This window comes from Apium graveolens, chromosome 3, assembly GCF_009905375.1.
Source record: "Apium graveolens cultivar Ventura chromosome 3, ASM990537v1, whole genome shotgun sequence".
NCBI lineage: Eukaryota > Viridiplantae > Streptophyta > Magnoliopsida > Apiales > Apiaceae > Apium > Apium graveolens.
In genome coordinates, this window is record NC_133649.1 from 168629953 (window position 1) to 168653291 (window position 23339).

At 34.3% G+C, this 23339-nt stretch overlaps 1 protein-coding gene across 2 annotated transcripts; it reads right to left on the reverse strand.

The window, feature by feature from the left end:
• Positions 1–42: 42 nt before the first annotated feature.
• Positions 43–22005, reverse strand: LOC141712922 (exocyst complex component SEC5B-like). Of its 2 annotated transcripts, none has more exons than XM_074516050.1 (21): positions 21447–22005; positions 21029–21174; positions 18413–18507; positions 15946–16140; positions 15617–15744; positions 15357–15515; positions 13782–13886; positions 12353–12427; positions 11920–12063; positions 11627–11800; positions 10926–11066; positions 10181–10307; positions 9897–10107; positions 5291–5406; positions 4967–5201; positions 2988–3081; positions 2081–2158; positions 1937–1993; positions 1613–1762; positions 1153–1356; positions 43–388 (listed from the first exon to the last, which is right to left on the reverse strand). In XM_074516050.1, the coding sequence occupies exons 1-21, from the start codon at positions 21789–21791 to the stop codon at positions 188–190; spliced, it is 3180 nt and encodes a 1059-aa protein (XP_074372151.1). In that variant the 5' UTR covers positions 21792–22005; the 3' UTR covers positions 43–187. The 2 variants fall into 2 exon arrangements, with proteins under 2 accessions (XP_074372151.1, XP_074372152.1); XM_074516051.1 differs by having other exon boundaries at positions 11926–12063; positions 21447–22004.
• Between the last annotated feature and the right edge of the window lie 1334 nt (positions 22006–23339).

Genomic DNA, 23339 nt, shown 5'->3' on the forward strand with positions numbered 1-23339 from the left:
CTTAGGTGATAGTATCTTAGATGTAACAAGTCGCAACTGTAATGGAAAGAAAACTGTAGGACTTGCATTCTATGTCTGTTTCTTTTCTTTTTTTCTTTTAAATTTTCAAAACATGTGACATAATACAACATTTGCAAAGAATACATATTGAGAATAGAATAAACATTGATCTATATGCACTGGTTAGTTATCTACGTCTCTGCCTGCCTTGGAAATTTTGTGAGCTTTTAAAGCTTCCGCTGGGAGAGTCCATTGATCCTCTAATGGAAGCTTTGGCTTGTTCTGGAACAGAGTCCAAAGGATACGACTCTATGAAGCATGCTGTATTAACTCGTGTCCTCTCGAGCTCTGCTTGAAGTAGCTCAGAGCTGTACTGCTGGGCGAGGGCCTAGGCAAACAAACATAAAATGAAGGGCAAATGAATCAAGATCATATAAAGACTATACAGAAAGCCCAATAAAGATTATGGTGATTATGTGCCAAAAAAAGGTAATGTGTATGGTGATTATGTGCTAAGAAAAGTTAATGCTGTGTCCACCGTAGTAAGGACTAAACACTTCTTGATACATCTCGCTTTGGGGGAGATCTCAAGCTTCCCAGCCCCTGAGAGATTCATCACAAACGGTGTTTTGTGCATGTTACTCCGACTCTTCTGTTTAGGTCACCGTACCAGTGTCGGACACTTGGAGACGACAATTATTCGTGTCGGATCCTTTGACTAAAATGTATACACTTTGACCAATTCAAAGATCAAATATGAGTCAAACTTACGATTCAAAATAAATATGTGAGAAGAAAGAAGCAAGAATGAGATAAAAGTAGACAAGATGCCAAATTTTCACTGTCCTTTACAAAATCATGTTTAATGTGAGTGTTATTGTTACTTTTTGCTAAGATGTCGTACTTACTATACTTGTTCATCAATATATTATGCAGTATCGCCTTACCCGTGTCCAAAAATCAGACAGTGTTCCCATGTCCCAAAATTTCAGTTTTCAAGTCCAACAATTGGATGTGTCATGTCCGACACTCCGTGCCCGAGACTTTTGTCCCAAGAAAGACGTACACTAAACATAAATTATCTAGATACTTGGATCTTTAAAGGTAAATAAAATCAATAACAAGGAATTAAACAAAGAGGGGATCTCTTACAATCAAATCGTCAGGTGAAACAGCCGATCCATATTGTCTTTCATCAGAAGGTTCATCACCTCCGCGACGTCGATTACTTGGAGTCTCAACTGACTCCGTTGCACTCTCGGTGGCTTTCTCCAGTAGAACTCCTTGTAAAGATGTCAGTGACTCTCTCGCCTCATGTGTAAAATACGGATTTAATATGGTCTCAAAATATTCAAGCTGCAAAAATGTGAAGACGATCAATATCTTAGCAAGTCATCCATTACATCCTGGCCATGTACCTATAAGGATCGTAGCGTATGAAACAGATTGTAAAATAAAATAAAATAACAAGTCCTGTAATCAGGTTCTCATGAAGCTTAGTTTGTTCTTTGCACAGTTGTTTATAACCCCTGGGGCCTGGGATATCTAGATGGTAATATTCGATTTTACTCTACCACGGGTTGTATTCTAAAGCTAGTAACAGTACATTCACCTCTAGCATAAGCTGACAAAAACCATTGGCATCCAGTGCTCTAAGATCTTTCTCTTGATTTTCATGGAAAAGGCTGAGCAATGTATCAATCAGACCTTCAACAAGAATACCAAGTGTCTTATCCAGCAAGGGCTTGCAGCCAGCAAACACCTACAATGGGTGAAATAAGTGATATATTCATAAACCAGCTTCACAAAAGATAGAACTTCACAACTTGCCACTAACTTGACAGTCTAATGAAGTATGGAAATTTCTTAGCTGTATTGAAAATAAACGCGGGGTAATGGGGGGAATTTTAAAGAAATGCAAGAAATTATGTACTACCTCTGCATGCACAGATACTAAACTATGCAGTAACTCCACAGCTGCGTCTCGCACACCCTGCAACGGAGCAACATATTATAGGATGTGCGAAGTAAACAAAGCTATGCAAAATCTCTAAGAAATAAACATTCACTGTATTCTCACTTTGACTGCAGGTGCACTTGCCCATTGCACTCCAGCATCCAACATGTAATTTACGGATGCTGCTCTAATTAATTGCGCCTGAGATAAAAAACGAGTATATAGAATTACAGTTACTAATAAGAAAGCATACAAGGAAGCTCTTACAGGAAGGCAAAGAACAAACACCATACTTCTCAAGGGGTAAAGGCCTAGCGGAATGCCTATAAGCCTAGGCGGTAAGGCACAACCCTAGGTGTCCATTAGGCATTCAGCTATGTATAGGAATATATATTATGTGGACATTTTGATTATATTTAATAAATTTAGATTGATTCAAATTGTTTTTTATTAATTGTATACTATTTCTTTTTCAATTTTTAGACTGCTGCTCTGAGTATAATCGTTCAAAGATTCATAGCAAAAATAGTATGTAAAGTCCAATTATCTTCGAGGAAAATAGCTGATATACATAGCAGAAGCCTAATTCACGCATTGTACGGCTGGGTGGCACCTCATTCGCCTGGTGGAGACCTAAGTGATGACTAATTCACCTAGTGGACGCCTAATACGCCTACCTATAAATGCTCGCCTTTCCACCTAGAAGATGCCACGACAACTATTTTAAACGCTGGATCATAGGTTGTCGACATCAAGACCATGCAGTAAACAAACACTGTTATCCCAAACTTTATAACTTTTTTAGTAGGATATAGGTAGATCAATTATTGGCGGGAAAATTAAATTACATACCAGAAGTTATTTACACAGCAGTGGTATATTCAGATCAAAAAGATGGGGGTCACAATGCCTAAACAGCAAATCCCATCCCCGCCAATATTGTTTTTACAATATAAATGGGGCAGTTTACCTTTACAGATGTTTTTATGCAAATATAACATGTGCAATACAATTGATCAAAAGTTATAACCTTCGCGAAAGTGTACTGTGCAAGGACCTTCTCTTCAAGTCCAGAGAAGGACGTATATAGATCTTGCTTATCAGCATCCTCTTCATCCTTTCCCCTGTAAATAAAGTTAATGGCATAATACAAACTGATACTCCTAAATACAAATTAACTGAGATTTCAGGCATGTTAAAAAGACTACATTTTCAGATGATTTACACACACACACAAATATATATATATATATATATATATATAAACACACACATTCCCTCGAGTACTGCATATCCCACTAGTTAGTATTTTACAAGAATTGCAATTTTCCATAAGGGAACTGTGCATTAAGCAACAAAACGAATATACTATGACTATGTATCATCATGATAGCATTGGCAGGCACGGCAAGCAAATAACAATTCTCAGTCCTACACAGCATCGGACTGGACCACACCTAGTTCTTGTACATATCCTCGTAAATGTATAACAGTTGAAGAGGAATCTGTATCATTTGAAATCCCTATTCTTATCGAAGAGAACTACGTCACACCAATTAGATCTTTGTGAATCGAACCTCGCAATGCAAACAAGGCTTTCCCGCACTTAATCTTCCATTTCCTTCGTACTGCTGAATTTTTAAGGCTATCCTGAGGCAATTCTGTATCGCCTCCATCAACAATATCCCAAAGATCTTGTCCTTGGAGATACGCCTTCATGCACATCCTCCGGTACTGATAATTGTTGTTAGTTAGCTTTACCATGCCAAACTGATTCAAAGCTCCACAATTCATATCCATCTCCTGGAATACAAATACCAGCACCAACAACAGCCGATTTTCTGCCAAAACAATATTCTGCCTTCCTTTTTTTAGGAGCAGCCTTTACTAAGCACAACAGCTGATACACAGCTCTGATACCAAGTTGAGAGAATTAATGGACATTCTCCTAACTGTAGCTAGAACCACCAACTACAGGCCCAAAATCAGACTTAATAAACTATGCAGAAAATGCACAGAAAACACACACACTGCTGTTTAACATATGAGAGAACAAGGGAATTATTTCTGATTATAATCTGACATCTGAGTTCAGCTCTGATACCAAGTTGAGAGAATTAATGGACACTCTCCTAACTGTAGCTAGAATCACTAACTACAGGCCCAAGATCAGACTTAATGAACTAGCCAGAAAACACACACACTGCTATTTAACACATGAGAGAACAAGGGAATTATTTCTGAATATAATCTGACATCTGAGTTCTGATTGGATACAAATCTGCGTAGTACATTTTATAGTAGTAATAGAATATTCTAGAAAATTATTAGATGCATGTGCCTACTTATATTTCATGCATAGACATTAAATGCAAAGACTACAAGAACTTTCTAATGCATGAACCTATGGATGCATAAGTAACTTCTCAACAATTCCAGAACCTTCATGAAGTTTGCACAAATTTCAACATAGGCGTGGACTTTCAATTTGCGTACTTGACAAAAACAAAAATAAAAGAATCATAAGTGCAATACCTCTTAATGACTTCCTACACCTCTTTTGATTTCAATTTTTCTCTCAGCGAAAAGGATGAGATTATTATAAAATTCAATAACTAGTGATGAGTTAATGACCCTTGGAAGGACCCAAAAAAACTGGAGTCAAGGTGAAAGTGGCTGCAAGGAAAGAACCAATGAGACCTAGCACCAATTATACAAAAGTAAAGATCTTTTTTCATTCACCCCTAAAGCTAGTACTACACTTCAAAGTGGACTTGTAGACTTTTAGCTACTGATTCAACACGCGTTTCTTTCCTTCCTTAGCTAAGGTGTGCTTGATTTGTATACTTTCAGAAAATTTAATGACTTCGAGAGAGAACTTAAGTGGCCTATAGACACCTTCTCAGTGCAACCAGAAATTAATAAATCCCGATGCAAGAGAGTATGTAACAAATCCCAGAACAGAGTCTCCAAGTTGTATCTGGACATATTAACAAACACTGTACCAACCTGGATTGCTGCCAGATATGTTTGTATTTGTTGTACAGCTCGCGGGAAAGTTCATCCTTGCAATACCCAATATTGCTCAAGACCATTAGTAGTTGATGGAGAGGATGAACCGCACTTTCTGGTAAAGGATCAAATGACATCTGGGGTTGATCGTCTGCATATCCATTTTGACAATGTGGACTTCCTCTATTTGACTTGCTTTGGGCAAGCTCCCCACCAATGCGTTCTAGATGACCTGATTGTTAAATTATAATCAGTTACTGCAATTCTGCAATTCTAAAATTCTATAGAAGAAGACTCGAGGCACAAATATACTAATCATACCGGCAAAATCCAGCAAACAATTCAAAAATGCAAGTCTTGCAGATTCCTGAATTTCTTGAAGCTGCAAAAAGATGTCTTCTGACCTCTTAGCTTCATTTCTTAAAGACTGCACCATCCTGATTAAAAACAAATCATTAAAATACTACTAAGAGGAAATATTCAATCCTAAAATATGTAGAATGAATGCGGTAACCACCATGAGAAAAGGGACAAATACCAAAAGATTCGACCCCTGCCTCCTAGAAAAAGAAAACAAATGTCACAAGTTCATTTATATGCATACATTAGTTTTCTTGAGGTTCATATCTATGCATAAATCATAAGTATCTTAGTTTTCCTGAGGTTACCTTGTATAAATCTCCTGAGGTTTTAAAAAAAATCCATATAAATACATGAGGGTGTTATTTTAATATTAATATTTATACTAAAAACACTTGCATCTCAGGTAAGTTCCCTGAGGTAATCCCAGGAACTTTATTCGTGTGTGTGTGTGTGTATAATATATATAAACTTAATTACGACTTGGCAAGAAAAGAACTAGATAATGATGTTAGTTGAGATCTGATTGGATTACGTTATAACTTGCATGCACAAATTAGAACGAATGTACATTATCATTGTTGTATTAACTGGTCACCAGAGATATCTAAACTTGATTATGACTCGGAAAGAAAGATAGCTTGTTTTTTATGTTAGTTGAGATCTGATTGCATCATATTAACAACTTGCATGAATGAATTGGAATGCATGTACATTATCATTGTGTTAAGTGGTCACTAGGGAGAGAGGGGGTGTTCCCATGTTACACCCACGATTCCAGGAGGGAGAGGGGGGCGAGGAAGGGAGCATTTTAATAGTCCCACTTTCAGTTCCGGGGCTTCTGGCTCTTCAAATTTTCATTGGAGAACTTCATTTGAATGCATGATAAATGATCTGGTACGGAAAGATAACCGCTACTCTACATAAACTAGCTAATAGCACTCTTTTTATCTACTTATCGCTATTTAAAAGTTTGTGGAAAGCACAAACTATATAATAATTCCAGAATCTTAAGGATAATCCATTAGGAAGTCAATTTAAACACAAATACACAATTCAACTAGGCTTCATGACTCTCTTGCAGGAACCCTGTACTCTTGTGGTCCATTGTATAAGTTGTTTGACTTTTCGCAATTATCTTAATTCTCAAAGTGCTTTCAAAATATAGTTACATTTAACAGTTTATTAGCTTTTCTTTTGGTATAAAGAATATACATATAAAAGAGAAAAACTATAATATATAGACATAACAGTATTGAAAGATATTCCTATAACTAAGTCTAATAATAATATGCGGGATTACATGACTTATACAAGGATAGAAACCCTAAAACATAAAACACAATTTAATGGATTAAGACCCTTAAACAATTGGGTATTGTTAAGCCTGATAAATATTGAAAAGCCTTCTTGCCTCACATAAAAAAATATAAACAAAGAATTTTAGTTCTCTCTAAATAAATACATATTAATTAATTATTAAAATCTATAAAAATTCTCCATTTCCGTTCCTCATCAATTAGCTTACTGATATTTTTGTCCAAATCATTTTCCCTAAAACAAGTTATAAGTTATATAACAACCAGAAGAATCTATAATCCTCCATCGCGAGTAACGACCACAAGTTTGGCAGAAGCCGCTGAGATATAATATATGCCTACTGGACTTCATAAACAATTCTTGAACAAAACAAACACTGTAAACATCTACTTGTACATGTAACTTTTTGCATATCGTAAGTTCTCGAACATAAATTCGAGAAATCAACGTGCACATATTGAATGATCTAGAATATCAATAGGAGTTTCAGTTGGAGCAACCATTGACTTGTATTTGAATCATATCAACAAGTATTCTTAATTGTAGATAATGGTTTCAAATAATCATCAGATGAGAATGATGTAAATAAAATTGTGTAACCTCAATAAAGTAGTCCAAGTTCAAATCATAACTTTGATTACTACGGGACCTATACGATAACACATGTAAATTTTAGACTATGCAAAGATGAATTCTTCTGCAGAACGTGCATTCTACTAGCACATAGAGAGTATTAATTGTAATTGTTTTTGAAAAAAAATCTTATATTAATTAGATAATCACGGAAACTGAACGAATTTGATTCAACGATCAATTTAAAGGATCAATAATTTAACATTTATTCAAAAAAAATTATCAGGACTTGCCCTTGCCTTCACAATCAAAAAATGGTATTAAGACCTTACATTTTTCATCAATTACATGGTGAGCAAGTTCTTGTTAAAGGAAATTCCACTGTTGAAGGTCCCAAAGTTCAATGTTTTAACTTTTAACATCGGAAAAGAAAAGGTAGCGGAATCATTTAATATTGAGGAAGTTGTAGCATTATCATGTGGAACATATAGATTTTGAAAGGTGAAGTCAGCAAGCTAAAAATTAAGAATACATCTAAATATCTAATAATATCCATGCTGCTTTCAAAGATATTCCTCGAGAGATAAATTTTGATGTCTTTCGGGTTAATTGTCTGTTGATTTTCAAATATTATAGAACTCGTGGACATGTTATTTTCAAAGTTGAAAAGAATGATGCAAAGCAAAGAATTAAATGTTAATTTATATATATTTAATGTTATCATTTATGGATAAAGTTAATTGTTTATATATTAGTTATTAATATGTATAACCATACTATATAAAAAGATTACTATAGCAATTATTATAGTTTATAGCATTAAAATAATAAAAGAATCTGTTTCCTTGATTACTAGTTTCCATTTTGCAAGAATTTACCTTCTTGGTTATACTTTAAGGCTTTACTCCACTTGATGATGTAATTTATGTTATTGGAAGACTTTGATGGATTATTTATTTTAAGAATTTCTTTATCTTTAGCAATCCCAACAAATTAATCTCTTCTGCAGTCAACAAATCTCAAGGGTAGTGCTTAGTCAATAGTTAGGCCACTCTTGAGCCGGTGGATGGATTTTTTGGGGTTAACCCATGCAAACTTATCTTTTTATTGTTTTCCTTGTTGTCAAATCATGTGTTGCATCAAGATTTTCTTTTGGAGACATAAACGTGATTTTTTATTATTTATACTATAATTGAACTTTGGTTTGTCATAGAGGATGGACATGGTTGTACTAATGCTACAAACCTTAGCACTCGCGTCCTATATTATTGTGTCTTTTCAATCGACAATATTGCTCAAAAACCTAAATTATGAAGACAACACCTCTGTAAAGGGGAAAAAAAGTAAAGCATAACCTTGATTACAAGTCATCTTTTCGTAAACATATTGGTAGTGTGGGTAGTGGACCTTGAGCACAAGTGGCCTGGCGTCCTCCATGTTTTTAATCTATGTCACTTGATCTCTTTATTTCACCTAATTTGCTTGTCAAAAACTCAATACTTTGACATGATCCAAATGGATACGAATTTGACAATTCATTTAAGCCAAAATTATATGCAAAAGTTTCAAAAATACTTTCTTGTCCTACACTTAAAGGAACATCCACGTGAAGACTTTAGGTCAAGTACAATTACTCAAAATTAAGTTTACTTTTATCCTACAATGTTTTATTTTTTCTATGTATTTGCGTTATGTACTTTTATTTTATTTTTATATAATATAAATTTTATTTTATTTTAGTCAAAATTTATCAAATTATTTCACTTTTAAGCAAAATTAGCTAAAAATATACATCCAACTTGAAGTTGAAAATAACACTTTTAACTGGAAGCAAATAAGATGCACCATTAAGTTAATCCAAACGGGCTCTAAGTGGTCTGGCCAAGTCATACATGACAATCTCGAGGTTTTATTCAACATACAATTCCTTCGACCAGCATGTCTTGCTACGTCTTAATTTATAACTGAATACAATTTTTTAGAAAAAATTTATTTGACCAGCCCCTACGTCTTAATTTATAACGGAATAATTTTTTTAAATATATTTGTTTAAGGATTTGCTTATTGGACATCCAACGATATCAGCAACATCCACTTGAAAACATCACAAAGGGACAGGTTGACCTAAGTATATTATCCAATCTTGTCTTGACTTAAATGTGTACTAAACCTGCCATTTTTATTGTTCTGTGCTGCGTTTTAATAGAGTCAACTGTTACAAAAGCAGGGGAAGTTGGCATTCACTATATTATCCAACTGGAGCTGATACCAGAATCATATTACACTCATCCTATAACCTCCAGTAATGTTCTGGCGGAAAGCTTTAACAGCAGTCAAGTGGTTCACAACTACCATATATTTCCAATAAGCAAAGAACACCATCAGTTAACTAGGATTATTGTATAGTGTGTATATATTTACCTTATTATTTGCTAAACTGTATATCTTGACTTTTCTAACAATAGGCCAGTAACACCGCCTTAGGCTGCATTTATTACCATGTACTAACCAATTTTCATGATCATCTCCTAATTAAAAATAAAAAACAATAGTTATGTACTTGTACATTCTATTTGCTCACATGACAGTCTTACGTAAGTTCAGGATATATGCAGGGAAGGGGGGAGGACGGAAATGATCATATGCTACTTTTCCTTTAAATATGGAAACTTACAAGTTGATTTGGTCCATTGCCGAAACTAAGATAGAACGGAAAGCTAGCGGCAACAAAGAAATTGTGTAAGGAGACTTGTTTCTTTCAAGGACAGACACCGGGGTCCACGATTCTTCTTTTGCTAGCTCTTCAGTTGAGGTTCTCATCCATGAACAAAGTCTTAATATATAAACTTTTGTAATCTCAGACTGAAGCGTCCGCAGAGCAGTTACTGTTGGTCAACAAATGGCTAGTCAGTGAAATTGGAAGACATTACGATAACGAAAACAATAAAATTGAGTTACCAGCAACAGAAGGCGCCGAGTCTTTTGCTTCAAATGCTTGGCATGCTTTAGATATCTCCATAATGGAATCGTTCATGTATGGGCGAAGAATATTTAACTCTTCGAAGTCCTGAAATGTTTTCTGGACCTGTAAATAGAAGTAGATTCATTAGCTTCACTCACAAAAACATTTGTAAAAAAAACCACTATAATGGATAGTAATTTGACTCTTTAAATTGCAGCAATTCCAAAATCATGCAAAGCTTGAGCCTTTAACCACAAGCACATCTTCAGGGTGTAAATGAAGATCTGGGCATTTGGGTAAAGATTCTCCACACTATGGTAATGGTCAGTTCTCTGTTGACCTACTTGAATCATTAAAATGCACACATGCACTGAGTGCAGAATGATGATTAGATACGCAACCTCTCTAATTCCCAGAGGCTACGACTAGATTTTTTCAAGGATGACAAAACAATATGATAATCTTTCTTCTTTGCTTCAGTGACTGTTGCTTTATATATCGAGGAATATGCACATTTAGGACAAACAATTAAGAAAGGAACTTGAAACTAAAAAAAGTAGAAACTAGAAAAATTATGACATCCTGAGTAGATTTGTATGACCGCCAGAACAGGTCAAATAACTTAAGAGTAGAAGAAGTTAAAATGAGACTACAATATCAGATAGAGTTTATACAGAAAATATTCAAAATTTGGTTTCTTAGACCGAGCGCAATAATTATGCATTAAAACATGTGTGTTACCTTGGACTCGTATGCAGATATAGTATTACGTATCATTCCAGCAACTTCTTCCAGAGAATGAGCAGAAAATTTTCCATCTCCTCTTTCTTCATTTTTATTTGCAGAAGTGCTAACATTGGTTTCACCAGAAACTTGGGAAGACTAAAAAAAGAAAAAGAAGTACAGATATGAAGACTACGATATTTTAATATTTTTGACATCTTTGAATCCATACAAGCTTACTGGTAAATATGTTACAAACAAAACAGGGTGAAGGTTATTTCACTATATTTCAAAACAAAATAACACCCCAGTTCCGGAGAACCTCACCAATCCTAGATCCTACCAAACCATGAACGTAAACCAAATAAGTATCACAAATCCTAGCTATGTGTTCCACAACCCTCTAATATTCCACAGAAGGTATTAGCAAGTAAACAAACAATAAAGTCGGAGATACTAAACCAAACCTACCATCTGAAACATAAACCAAACCTACCATCTGAAACATATAAGAAAAATGTCACTCTCTGAATAGTAATCATTAAAAACAAAGAATGTACGGACTGCAGCTAGCATTTCAAACAAAGAATCTTAAAAGATAATGAAGAACTCAAAATAATATAAACCACATAAACTGCACCTCATTACTATTAACTTGAGCATGTATTATCCACTATCAGAGGACAATGAATAATACAATAGCAGATGCAGGAAATTACCTTAGCAAATTTTCCACTGGAAACTGATAGAGTTGTTTTCCAGAAGGCTGGTATGTGATGAATAAGGACAGCAGTTAATCTACGGATATACTTCCCTCTATGAGCATCAACTTCTTCACTGCTTAACATTAGCGGCTCTATATATTCTAAAGTACTACCATAATCGCCATCCGTCTGGTGGTAGTAGATGAGGAGAGGATGAAATGTCAAAATTAGATTGACAGGCTACTTTCTACACTACTATACATACATATATATATATAGAGAGAGAGAGAGAGTAAACAAGTTGTTACATTTACCACATCATTCAAATCTTGTTGCAGCTGCTTCCACTTAGCATCGGACAAAGCTTTTTCCCGTATCTCATTTTGCAATTGTTCCATCATTGTTTCATGATCTAATGTGCACTTTTCAAGCAAACCTCGAATTCGTTGATTCTGTAAACAACACAATATATTAATCTACTGACAAACTAAGATGCAATTTTATTTAGCTGCATATTAGCAAAAAGCTCAAATTGGGTTATCGGAAGAACAACTAATTTGAATTCTATGAAGTGCAAGTATTTGGCATTCCTGTTTGCAGTATCAAGTAAGCAGCAGTGAATAAGTAACCATCTAAAGGGATGAATAAGATTGTACAAAGTTTAAGATGCAAGAAAAAAAATAACAATAATGCTAAACTATACAAGCAACTCCAAAGGAGAGATATCTAAGAAGTGATTACCTGTATATTTAAATAATGCCACACAGGATCCAACTCAGGTTCCAGATCCAATAAGAGTCTCACAATGTTCTCAAGCTGCACCAAACCATTGGATAACATTTCAATCTTCTACAAGATTATTTAGACTAATTAGCATACATTTGTAACAGGTAGTTTAAAATGTGAACCATTCCCCCACCCCAATAAAAAAGAGGTAAAAGCAAGGTAGGACTGCAGCCCAGCATGTGTAGCTCAACACATTGTACCCTGGACCGATAAAGATAATGGTAATATACACGCATGTCTTAAACAGTCCAAATACAAACAGTGACTTGTTAGCTAAACTCATTGTGTATTCATTTGCAGGTCACAGGAAAATTAATTAGAATTGTAGACTCACGGAAATCTACTAAATCTAACTTACAGAAAGGTAAAAGAGTAATCCATGGATATACTTCTCAGGTAACTATTTAAAAATAGGTTAAATATTCCAAGTAGCCACCACAACCAAGTTGGATATAGTCATCCAGATAACTTATAAGCTAATTTACCCAGCTTGAAATATTAAATTTATGATTAAAACAAATGCATCAAGTCATTTGCAAGTTCCACGACATCTAGTTAATACTAAATTTAGTGAACATGAGAACAGTTCCAAAGAACATCATTTAAGACTACTTGCATGCCTTAGTGCAAGGCCATATTTCAGACAATGCTACAACTGCTACTATAAAGAAGAATAAATGCTGGTGAGTACTTGATATTCAAGCTGTACAAAAAGAGAAAAAAAAACTAGGGAAAGAGTCCACCAATCTCTCCAGAAAAAGGCTAACCGCACAAAATTTCCATCAAGTACTAAGACGTACATAAAGCAATAATTGCAAGTTGAACATAAAAAAATTCCAATATGTACCCATATCTCTCTTCCGCAACGAATTGCGCATGCAAATGCCCAGAAGTATGTAGACAAGGAAATTAAACATTCTCCTACATTATCTATGAACATTTAAAACCATCTACTTAAATTATGAAAAATCAGTTCCACAGAAAAAATTGTTAAACATTCGTGTTACTCATTTTCATATGTTCTAACAGCTCTGACGCCTGCATAGATCTGTTACACAAGCTATTATGTAAAGAGGGGTGCTTAGGGTGACTGTCAATCCATAAGAAGAAAAATCCTTCAATTTGTAAATGTGTCATTTCCGAACATTATGCATCCATCCAGTCAAAAATTGAACAGAACTTGCATGAAGTTGCACTACTGCTCGTGTATACTTGCAGAGTACACAGTACACTGCAAGTAACTAATATGCATACACATTCTTCATAGATGGGTTTGCTTTATTTCTAGATCATGATTACCGTGCAAAGAACTGTCTCAAAATATTAATTTGTACATAGATGAACGCGTACACACACGCAGCTAAATAATTTACAATGACCGTACATTTGTTAGGTCGATGTGTGGATCTTCCATTGACTTGTATAGCATGCCTTTGAACTCTTGCATTACTTTTTCAACCTCTTCAAGGACACGTTTAAGTATTCCCACCTGAAAAGACAAACTACATATCACAATGGTACAACAAGAAAGGTACAGATCAAACTGTAATATATTTTAGGCAGGTCTTGAAAATTCTCTATAAGAATCTTGAAATATATTCATGAAACCATGTTACAAGAAATAGGAACAGATATTTTCTTAAAATATGATACAAGAAAGTTGGATTTAAAAGAAAGTAATCAGGACAGTCCTTTAACTACATCAGCATTAGAGATGTGTCATAACCTACAGCACCGGTTATGTAACTATTTCCCTGGTCAAATTACAAAACAACCACTTTTCTCTATATCAAGAGAACTGTTTGAAGTCCAGTTTTGATCAAGTATCTATACCGATGCTAGAGGAAAATGTTGCCACCAGATATAGACATTGGCTTGAAAATTTCGTAAAGAAGGAGAGGGGGGGCGAATTTCTCCACAACTGACTCCCTAGACACAAGTCCCTACATTTATGTAGTCCATCATCCAGCCTGAGCCCAAATATAATAATAATTTTAAAATCATAACCCATTGACTATGCACACTAGACTAAATATAAGGCTCCACGTAAGGTAATGGAGAAAGATAATTAAATGTTACTTAAAAGGCATCTTCAACTACACGCTGATATTTCAACTGACAGTGAGACCAGGAAATAGATAAGCACTGTATCCTATGACCACTTCTTAACTCAGCCCACAAAATATATTATCAATGATGATTAGGAAATGGCTACATTATTTATTTGAGTCGGTAATTCACATTTCTGATGAACTGCATTAATACTAAAAGGTTTAAAATCTGCAAACTTACTAATGACAAGTTTGAATATGAAATTTTCATGAGCCAACACAGTTTGAATATAAGAATCAGGATATCAGATATTAATAAGAAAATCCAACTCATTTACATATATATATAAATATGCCTTCTAGTTTTAAAAGAGAACGAACAAGAAAGTTTAGTTTCTAGTTCAAATCAAGAAAAGAAAATAGACTCCGCTTATGATAAATAGTAGCTTAAAGAGAAAGACAGAGAACATGGAGAACGATGATGTGTTCAATCATAAACAGATAAACCACAGAAAACCCAAGTTCAAGAAATATTACATTACCACGTTCAACGCTCCTTCTGGTTGGAAATAAAGAACGAGGTGGGAATAGAATAACTTTAAACTAGCATCTGTATTCCTTACTCCATTCCATTCTACAAGTTCTAACTAGATCTCTTCCCTTCCGGTTCAAATTGAAGCTCATTCCTTTCTCCCACTTATATCGTTCATAAATATTATTATAAAAGACAATAATCCTAATCGTTTTTTGACTATAAGCTCGTGCATCCTTCCTTTCCATTCCTAATTTCTTAATATTTTTAATACCAATCTTCTAATCAAAGAGAGGATTGAAAGGGAAATTAAGCAGAATACATGTATGTAGGTATATAACTATAAAGTACAATGTAAGAGAATATATATCTGTACATGCGAAGGCAGCACAATCGACTTCGCTTTCCTGTATTCTCTAACGGCCAAATCATATTCGCCCTTGCTGATATTTCCACGAATTGTACTAGGCAAATTAAAAAGTGTCCTGAACCTCTGAAGCATTCCTTGGACAGAACGTATTTTCTCAGTTTGGGCCTGCAAGCACATTAGAAGAAAATATATTAGTATCAGCCTGACAGGTAATGCAATCAGAGAAACTATGCATCAAACGATTTTGAATTTTGAATATCAAACACCTGACGCTCAAACAAAGGTTCAAAAGCACGATTAGCCACTGAACTAACTCCTTGGATGCAATTATACAAATGAGTTGTTCCAGAACCTTCAGGGTCTTCTTCTATTCGTGTCAATTTTGTCTCGATATCTGCAACATAATCACTAGCTTATGAGCTGACTTCAGAAAAAAACATATCTGTTACAGAGATTATCATTATTATTAATATTTAAACATCTTGCTCGTAGAAAGATAATATGCAAACTGTCAAAGAACCCTGCTAATGAACTTGAAAGTTCAATAATCATAAAATGGTAAGAATCTCAATGGCGGAACCAAGTACAACTTTACCATCAATTGTAGTTTTGCAAGAGACGAAGCAATCAAAATTTTCTTTAACTAGTTTTTTCCTTTGTGAAGTCCTTCCTTCAAAATCAGTTTTCAAAGCAATAGCACCAGCTTCAAAATCGTCTGCACTTGTTTCTTCGTGAACTCGTGACAAAAACAATTTTGCATCAAACTTCTCAGAAAAATACATTAGTTTTTCTGCAAGTATATAAAAGGGAAAACATCAGCATATTAAACATTAAACTTCCACACTTACATGTAAGGCGGATTGACACATCAGTTCTAGGCATTAAGGATGTAGAACTATTGCAGTGCAGAAGCAAATTACAACTATCTAAAGAAACTTCAGGAACCATTGCAGTGCAGACGCAAATTACAAATATGCAAAGGAACTTCAGGTATGATGATATCTTCAAGCATAAACTTACCAACCACAGGTCCACAACAGCAAACAACCAAATGAAGTTAATTTTAAATATAATACAAGTAACTTGATGCAGGACAAAGTCTCAAACAAGGAATCATGGAATATATTACAAAGATAAACTATAGTGATTCACCTGCAGCTGCAGAGAACCACTACTCGTTAGCCGTTGGGTTTCCCGGTTGCTAAAGGGAGATAGGTGCTATGAATCATCCATAGTAGGAATATAGTTTTCCGAATTCAATAGTTCAACTGCAATTGGTATCCAATAAGGGGGTGACATTGCTTTTATATACACATGCCCTAATAACCTAATGACCCTACACTCGAGCTATCTTAGATTCTAAAGGAAAATGATAATTAATATCTAAATCCTAACTTAATGCTCAAATTTTATCTAGACCCCACATTTGAAATATATATATACATCGATTTTCTCTACAAAAAGATACTTAATTGATCTAAGCATGAACATTAGAACTTCTTATCTTCTACTGTGTTTCCATGAAAAGTTAAAGAAGAATACAACAGCTATACCAAAGGCATTGCATCTGCAGCTTAGACTAATAATCTTAAGTATTATACAAAAAGCACCAACGTCATTGACAATTAAGATTTTTACTTAGCTTCCACACCCTTCAAAGTTCATACTCTAATATTATGAACTGGAAAGAGTTTCACACATATTTCTTAGCTATGACCCATTGAATCACATGCATAAGTGATAAGTCCTTTATTTCCCTCTTCCCTAATGTCCTAGATTTCTGCCTGCCGACAAAAACTTATCAACAACCGCATAAAGTTTTTCAAAACAATTTTGTTTCTGCAAGAGACCTTGATCTATGGACGCATTACTGTTATAGATAAGAATTACAACCTTTCTTGTCACTGATGGCCAAAATCCCCAAACCACACAATGACCTGGTAAATTTACTATATTCTTTTGACTACGTACAACTTTCTCTTCTTATTCAATTTAAATGCACGTCTATACTTTTTTTGATGTCATCGTTTTCCAAGGAGAAACATAAAGTGGACAAGTTAACAAAACTAGCAATTGTTGCACCCAATTATTCCAAGGAATAATTCATCAAACAAAATAACTGTATTGTCCATATTGACATGTCTCGGTAATCCTTAATGCCAAAACCCTCGGTCAACCCTCCGCTGCTACCAAGTCCTTCGGAAATTGAAATTCTCTTTGCCAGGTGAAAATATGATCATTACACTTGAAATATATTTGCCATTTAAATATTTATTTACGCAATAGTATTGTTGTTTAAACTTGTTTCTGGATCAAATTCCCCAAATGAGCAATGAGAAAGAAAAACAGAAGATAACATATAAAACAAAATAACCCCATTTTACGAATTTGTTTTCTAATAATAATATAAAATTTAAACTATCAATACCATACAAAAAATCTCAGTATCACTTGTTGAACATAAATATTTTGACTGCCACAGGGTTGTGTGCTGGAATAGGTGATGCGCCAAAAAGACTCTTGGAAGTGCTCTGTAAAGTGTAAAGACTTGTGGTTTCTACTTCCACTGGTACCACACACCTCCCTTCAATTAAGGTTGAAAAATTCTTGTCGCCAGTTAATGCAAGAGTTGTTTTTCCCTTTAGTCAACATCTTCCGTGATGGTTCATAGTTTTGCCAGAGGATAATCATACAATAAATATACTATAAGCTTAGATCGTTATGTCCATTATTTAGGGTCGTCCCCTTCCCTTCAAATATTTTTTTTATGAAGACACTGAAATGTTAAAAGTACAAATAAATATTTTTCTAAAGAAAATGGCTAGACCACAAATTCATCAGCCAAGTGAGCGAATGCATGCTAGAGCTTCGAAACTAATGAATTTCTAGACAAATCAATATACACGAATATAATTTTCAACAAACAAATAATTCTTCAGTTTAAAGCTAAGATGCAATATGTAAGGTATAATGACTTTTATAAGTACAAAATAAGTAATCAAATAGCTATAAATACAACAGTACATTCTGGAAGTTAAAAGTAGTTTAGTGACTGAAGATACCGCGAAGATTTTGATCTGGGTAGTCTTTCTCGGCTTTGGATGGAGAAAGTGCCTTCCGATCATAGACTAACCTTAGTGATTTGTTATCTATTAGCCTGTCAATAAAAGTTACATTCATAAAGTCAACGTTCAATTATTTCATAAATACGAACAATATCCAAGTACTAGACTAAAAAATTAAGTAAAAATTATAATTACTTGAGAAAACACTAAATGATTAAATTAATTTTAACTAAATTAGAATTATTTCACAGTTGTTTAAAATTGACCCTAACTCTAATAATTAGACTAAATTCAGAGTTCAATTATAAAACTGAAAATTAAGGTATTTAACCCTTGAGATTTGCTGAACTGGAAATTATTATTATCTGAATAGCTATAATAAATAAATTTGAACTTGAAGGCACAAAACACATGTCACCTGGATAATTAAGTATGGTTGTTAAATGTAGAATTAAGTAAATTTAAAAAGTAAGATCTGATAGAAGAAAAAGATACACTGTCATACATTCGTTTTTCATGTTCCAAAATTCTTAGATAAGTTTATTAAATTTATTTTTAAATTTTAATTTAATAAAAACAGGGTGATAACAAAACGTGCCTTTTGGGGCATCGCATACCTAGGCCACCCACATCAACCGGGAATGGGTAAAATGACAAATCCAACCACTCATCATATACTCCCTCTGTTTCGTTTATTTAGCTTCTTAAAGATTTTATTTGTTTTAAAATACTTTGTTCCGTCTAATATAAGACTACAAACACATGTTAAGTTCTAACTATATCCCTACTAGGAAGCAATAAATTTGGTCATTAATTTGTTTGGTTATTGTGCATGACCAGTGTCATCAAATCACTGACTAGTCAACCTTAATTGAGGTATTGAAACTAGTCGAAGTCACGACTAGTTTGTTTAGGCGTCAATGGAAATCACCCTGAATCCAACCCCATAAACCAGACCCCAAATTTAGGAAAGGGTTTAAACAGAAAAATACACCGTTTTTCACTTTATACACCGATATATTCACACATATAGATATATACATATATATATATGATATAAATATACAAATATACAAAAAAACCTTCTTCTTGGAATAAAAATCAACTTTTTTGGTACATATCTTTCAAATCAAATTTTCTAAACAGTGCACATTTTTTTTGGCAACGTATGATCTGTAATGGATATTTGCGGTATGAAATCTCCAAGGTACCCAGGCGCCGTGATAAGCTTGTGAATGAATATGAATAAACATAGAGTTGATAGGTGTAATATTGTAAGAATATAATTATTTTATCAATACTTGTAAAAGCAGATGCACTATTGGTCTATGTGCCCAATTCAAGAAATTGATAAGATGAAACAGATGAGGTAAGATTCATGCAAAATAAAGATTGCCTACATTTCTGGTTTTAGGATCAGAATTGGCATACAGAGTTGCTTATAGGTAATGCGAACAAAGAAAGTAATAAAAATAATTTTGATTATAGTACACTAAATATTATCCGCGGATAAAAACTACATTATTTGCATTTGATTAAGTGTTTTAGTTATATTAGGTAACTAAACCATGAGGATATCCTACATCCACAAAAGTTATAGATAGTAGATTACTACTGGTAAGCCCATAAAAGTCAAGCTTAGTGTTCCTTTTTATCAGGAATTTACTTCGCTTCCAACTCATGCGATTAAACTCAACTCTTAAAGTATAACTAACCTATCAGATTTTCAATTTAAAGATTCATGAATAATGAACATTTGATAAATCCAGAAATATACAACATTTGTGTTGCTAACAATTCTCTGCATAAATAAGTTCATCACCTATGTTTTCAACCCTTTTATTAACCTCGTCGAAGTCAAGTTGTTTAACAAGTTATATTAGAGCAATAAACCTTGAGACTATTTTCATTTACTTAGTAGTTAGTATGTTTCTACCAACCTCTATAGCATCACATATTCGTCAAATTTTGTTATGGAATTAACCACTCAACCAAGACAAAAAGTACGACGGGATGAAAGCACAATGTGCAGCAGTCGTCGTTTCTTGGTCATAAATCTATCTATTTATTATGGCAATTTCTCATTCGTATATTTTTTTTCCGCTTGTCACGTGTAGATCCATCTTGCTAAAAACCTCGATTTAGAAAACGTGGGAATGATGACGACAAATAATATAATAAATTATATATATATTATTCTCATATGTAAGTTATTGTAATCGATAATGTAATTTACTCATACAAAGTAGATTATTAGGAATATCTAAGATTTGCGATAAAGAAGTCGTTTCCTTCTATTTAATTACGCTGGTTGACTAATATTGGAAATTGTATACATATAACAATTAACTTTTTTTAATTACATATTTATAAGGCATAAAATTTCGATAAATCTTGTAATAGTCAATTATAATCGGATTATGAAAAAAACTAAAAATTGATAATACTGGTAAGTCTAAGGATTTAGTGTCACTGAAAATTATCTGAAGTGATAGGCTACTTCCATGTATTAACAATTTTCTAAACCTCGTTCTAGAGTATAATGACCATGTAGACAATAACACAGAGGACAAGTAACTAGTATAGAATTTGAGTGATGCAGGAGGTATTTACCCTAATCCAAGAGGATCAATACATTCGATACCGCGTGGAATGGATTGTAAATTAGCAAGTCCTTTTCTCAATGCCGCTGGCTTCTGTTCAATCTGTACGGCAGGAGCTGTTCTTGCCTCCCGCATATCACGGACCCTCCGACCAAGCTGCGAAGAATATAAATTCAAATGACAACATCACTCTAACTAAATGCAACATGAGCATTAAGAGTGCAATTAAACAATATTTAAGTGTACCAGAGTATTGCAATTATCCTCAACAAACTCAATCAAGCTCAATCCAACCGGAATCAAAATCCCTAAGTACTAAAATCGATAAAACCGACAGATCCCTCAAATAAAGCTCAACCTAATATTCGATAAAATAATAACAACATCACTAAAAATCAAACTAACCAATTATAAAACAAAACATATACCTCCCCTTCATCAACACGCTTCCAGCAATCAGGCTCTCCGCCATCCCATTGATCATCCCGACCGCCTTTCGGAGGCCTCACTGCTCGATTATTCGTCGAATCCTCATCGCCAGACGATATACTTAACATTTCCACCTCCGAATCATCATCAAAATCCTCCGACTGGCGCTGTTTCCGTCCCGAAGCGGCCTGATTAGATTTCCGCGGCGCCGGAGACGCCTTGGCCGGCTGCTGAACGTAATTCTGAACAGGCTTACCGGACGATTTCTGGTAATTGACATCGCGATGAGCTTGCTCTTGAAGAGCCTGTTGTAATAGCTCGTCTTCGTCACTGTCGCTTGACATTTTCGAGTTCTATAATTCAACGATGTGTAGAGATATGAGTTTGTATGTACGTATATGTGTGAGAAGGTTTTGGGTTTGGGTTGTGTATTTGTAATTGGATCTGTGTAAGAAGAATAATAATAATGAGGAGAAAGACTGGAAGAGAGAGAGAGGTGATATGGTACAGCAGTGTTAGAGCATCTTCAAAATAAAGGTTGCCAAAATAAAGGTTGACAAACCTTGTTGGGGAGCCTATCGGAGTTCAGAGGTTGCTAAAAGGTTGTCTATCACGGTTGCCCAAATTCGGCAACCCTTTGGCAATTTTCTAAATTAGCAAAAAGTCATCTAAATTTTATATTATTCAACCCACTTTTATATTGAATTAAATATAAAATTAATACAGAGGGATCACATGGGCAATCTTTAAAGTTGCTTAACTATTTGAGCAAAATTTTAATAAATGTTGCTACGAGTGACATGAATGTGATAGAAAATTAAAAAATAATATATTTAATAATTTGTCATGGTTTAACAATTTTATTAACAACCTCTATTGGAGATGCCCTTAAGTATGGTTTATTTTCCAATTGGATCCACGTGTTCCTTTGAAAAATATTAGACCATGCTAAAACAAATGTTTTTAATAAATTTTGAAAAATTTATTTAATAAATAAATAAAGTAATTTAAGTTTTTTTTGACAAATGCAAAAAGCTTTTATTAACTCGAATATAGTACATCCGGGACAAACCTCCAACCGTCGATAAAACCAGATGGTCAGACAAATAATATACTTAAAATAATTAAATGATTTATTTCTTGATCGTTTAACACATAAAATTTAAAAATTCTTAAAGCTAAAATCAAAATCGCAGACATTCCAAATGATCCAAATTACACTAACATTTATGTAAATAGCAACATCGTAATTGACCATATTACATAAAAATCATTTTTAGTCCGATGTTCAAAAACACCAATCGCATAAAATGAGACTGGAGAAACAGCACCACAGTTATGTCGGACACCAATTATAGACATATCGAAGACACCCCACCTATCTACATGCCGGATATCAGCTATAGACATGCCGAAAATATAAACCCGTGAAGGATAAACAATCTTTGATTGTGAAAGGTGAGCTCTTGCAATAACCACCACGCCCCAGATTCGATACAGGCTCGCAGATCACCAAAAATATCAATAAACTCGTTGTCATCATATCCAACACCAAATAAAATCAACCATGACTAAACAAATACATAAAAAAACACTTCAAAATGAGAGACAAAACACACACTCCTAGAGGGAGACACACAAACACCCAAAAAATTGGGTTCTATTGAAAGGAAATTAACGAGAGAAAAAAAGAATGAAGGGGTTGGGGCTTTCCACCGGAGAAAACCAGTGGAAGCCCCTCGATTTACTTTAAAATGAACAAACCCTAGGAGAGGAGGGAGGCGGCTTTTAGGCTAGCGAGTCAAGTAATTTAAGTTATTAGCTGACAACTTTTCCCTTATTTATTTTCGGAGAATTTCCACACGGATGGAGAGAGATTTAAGATTAAGAGG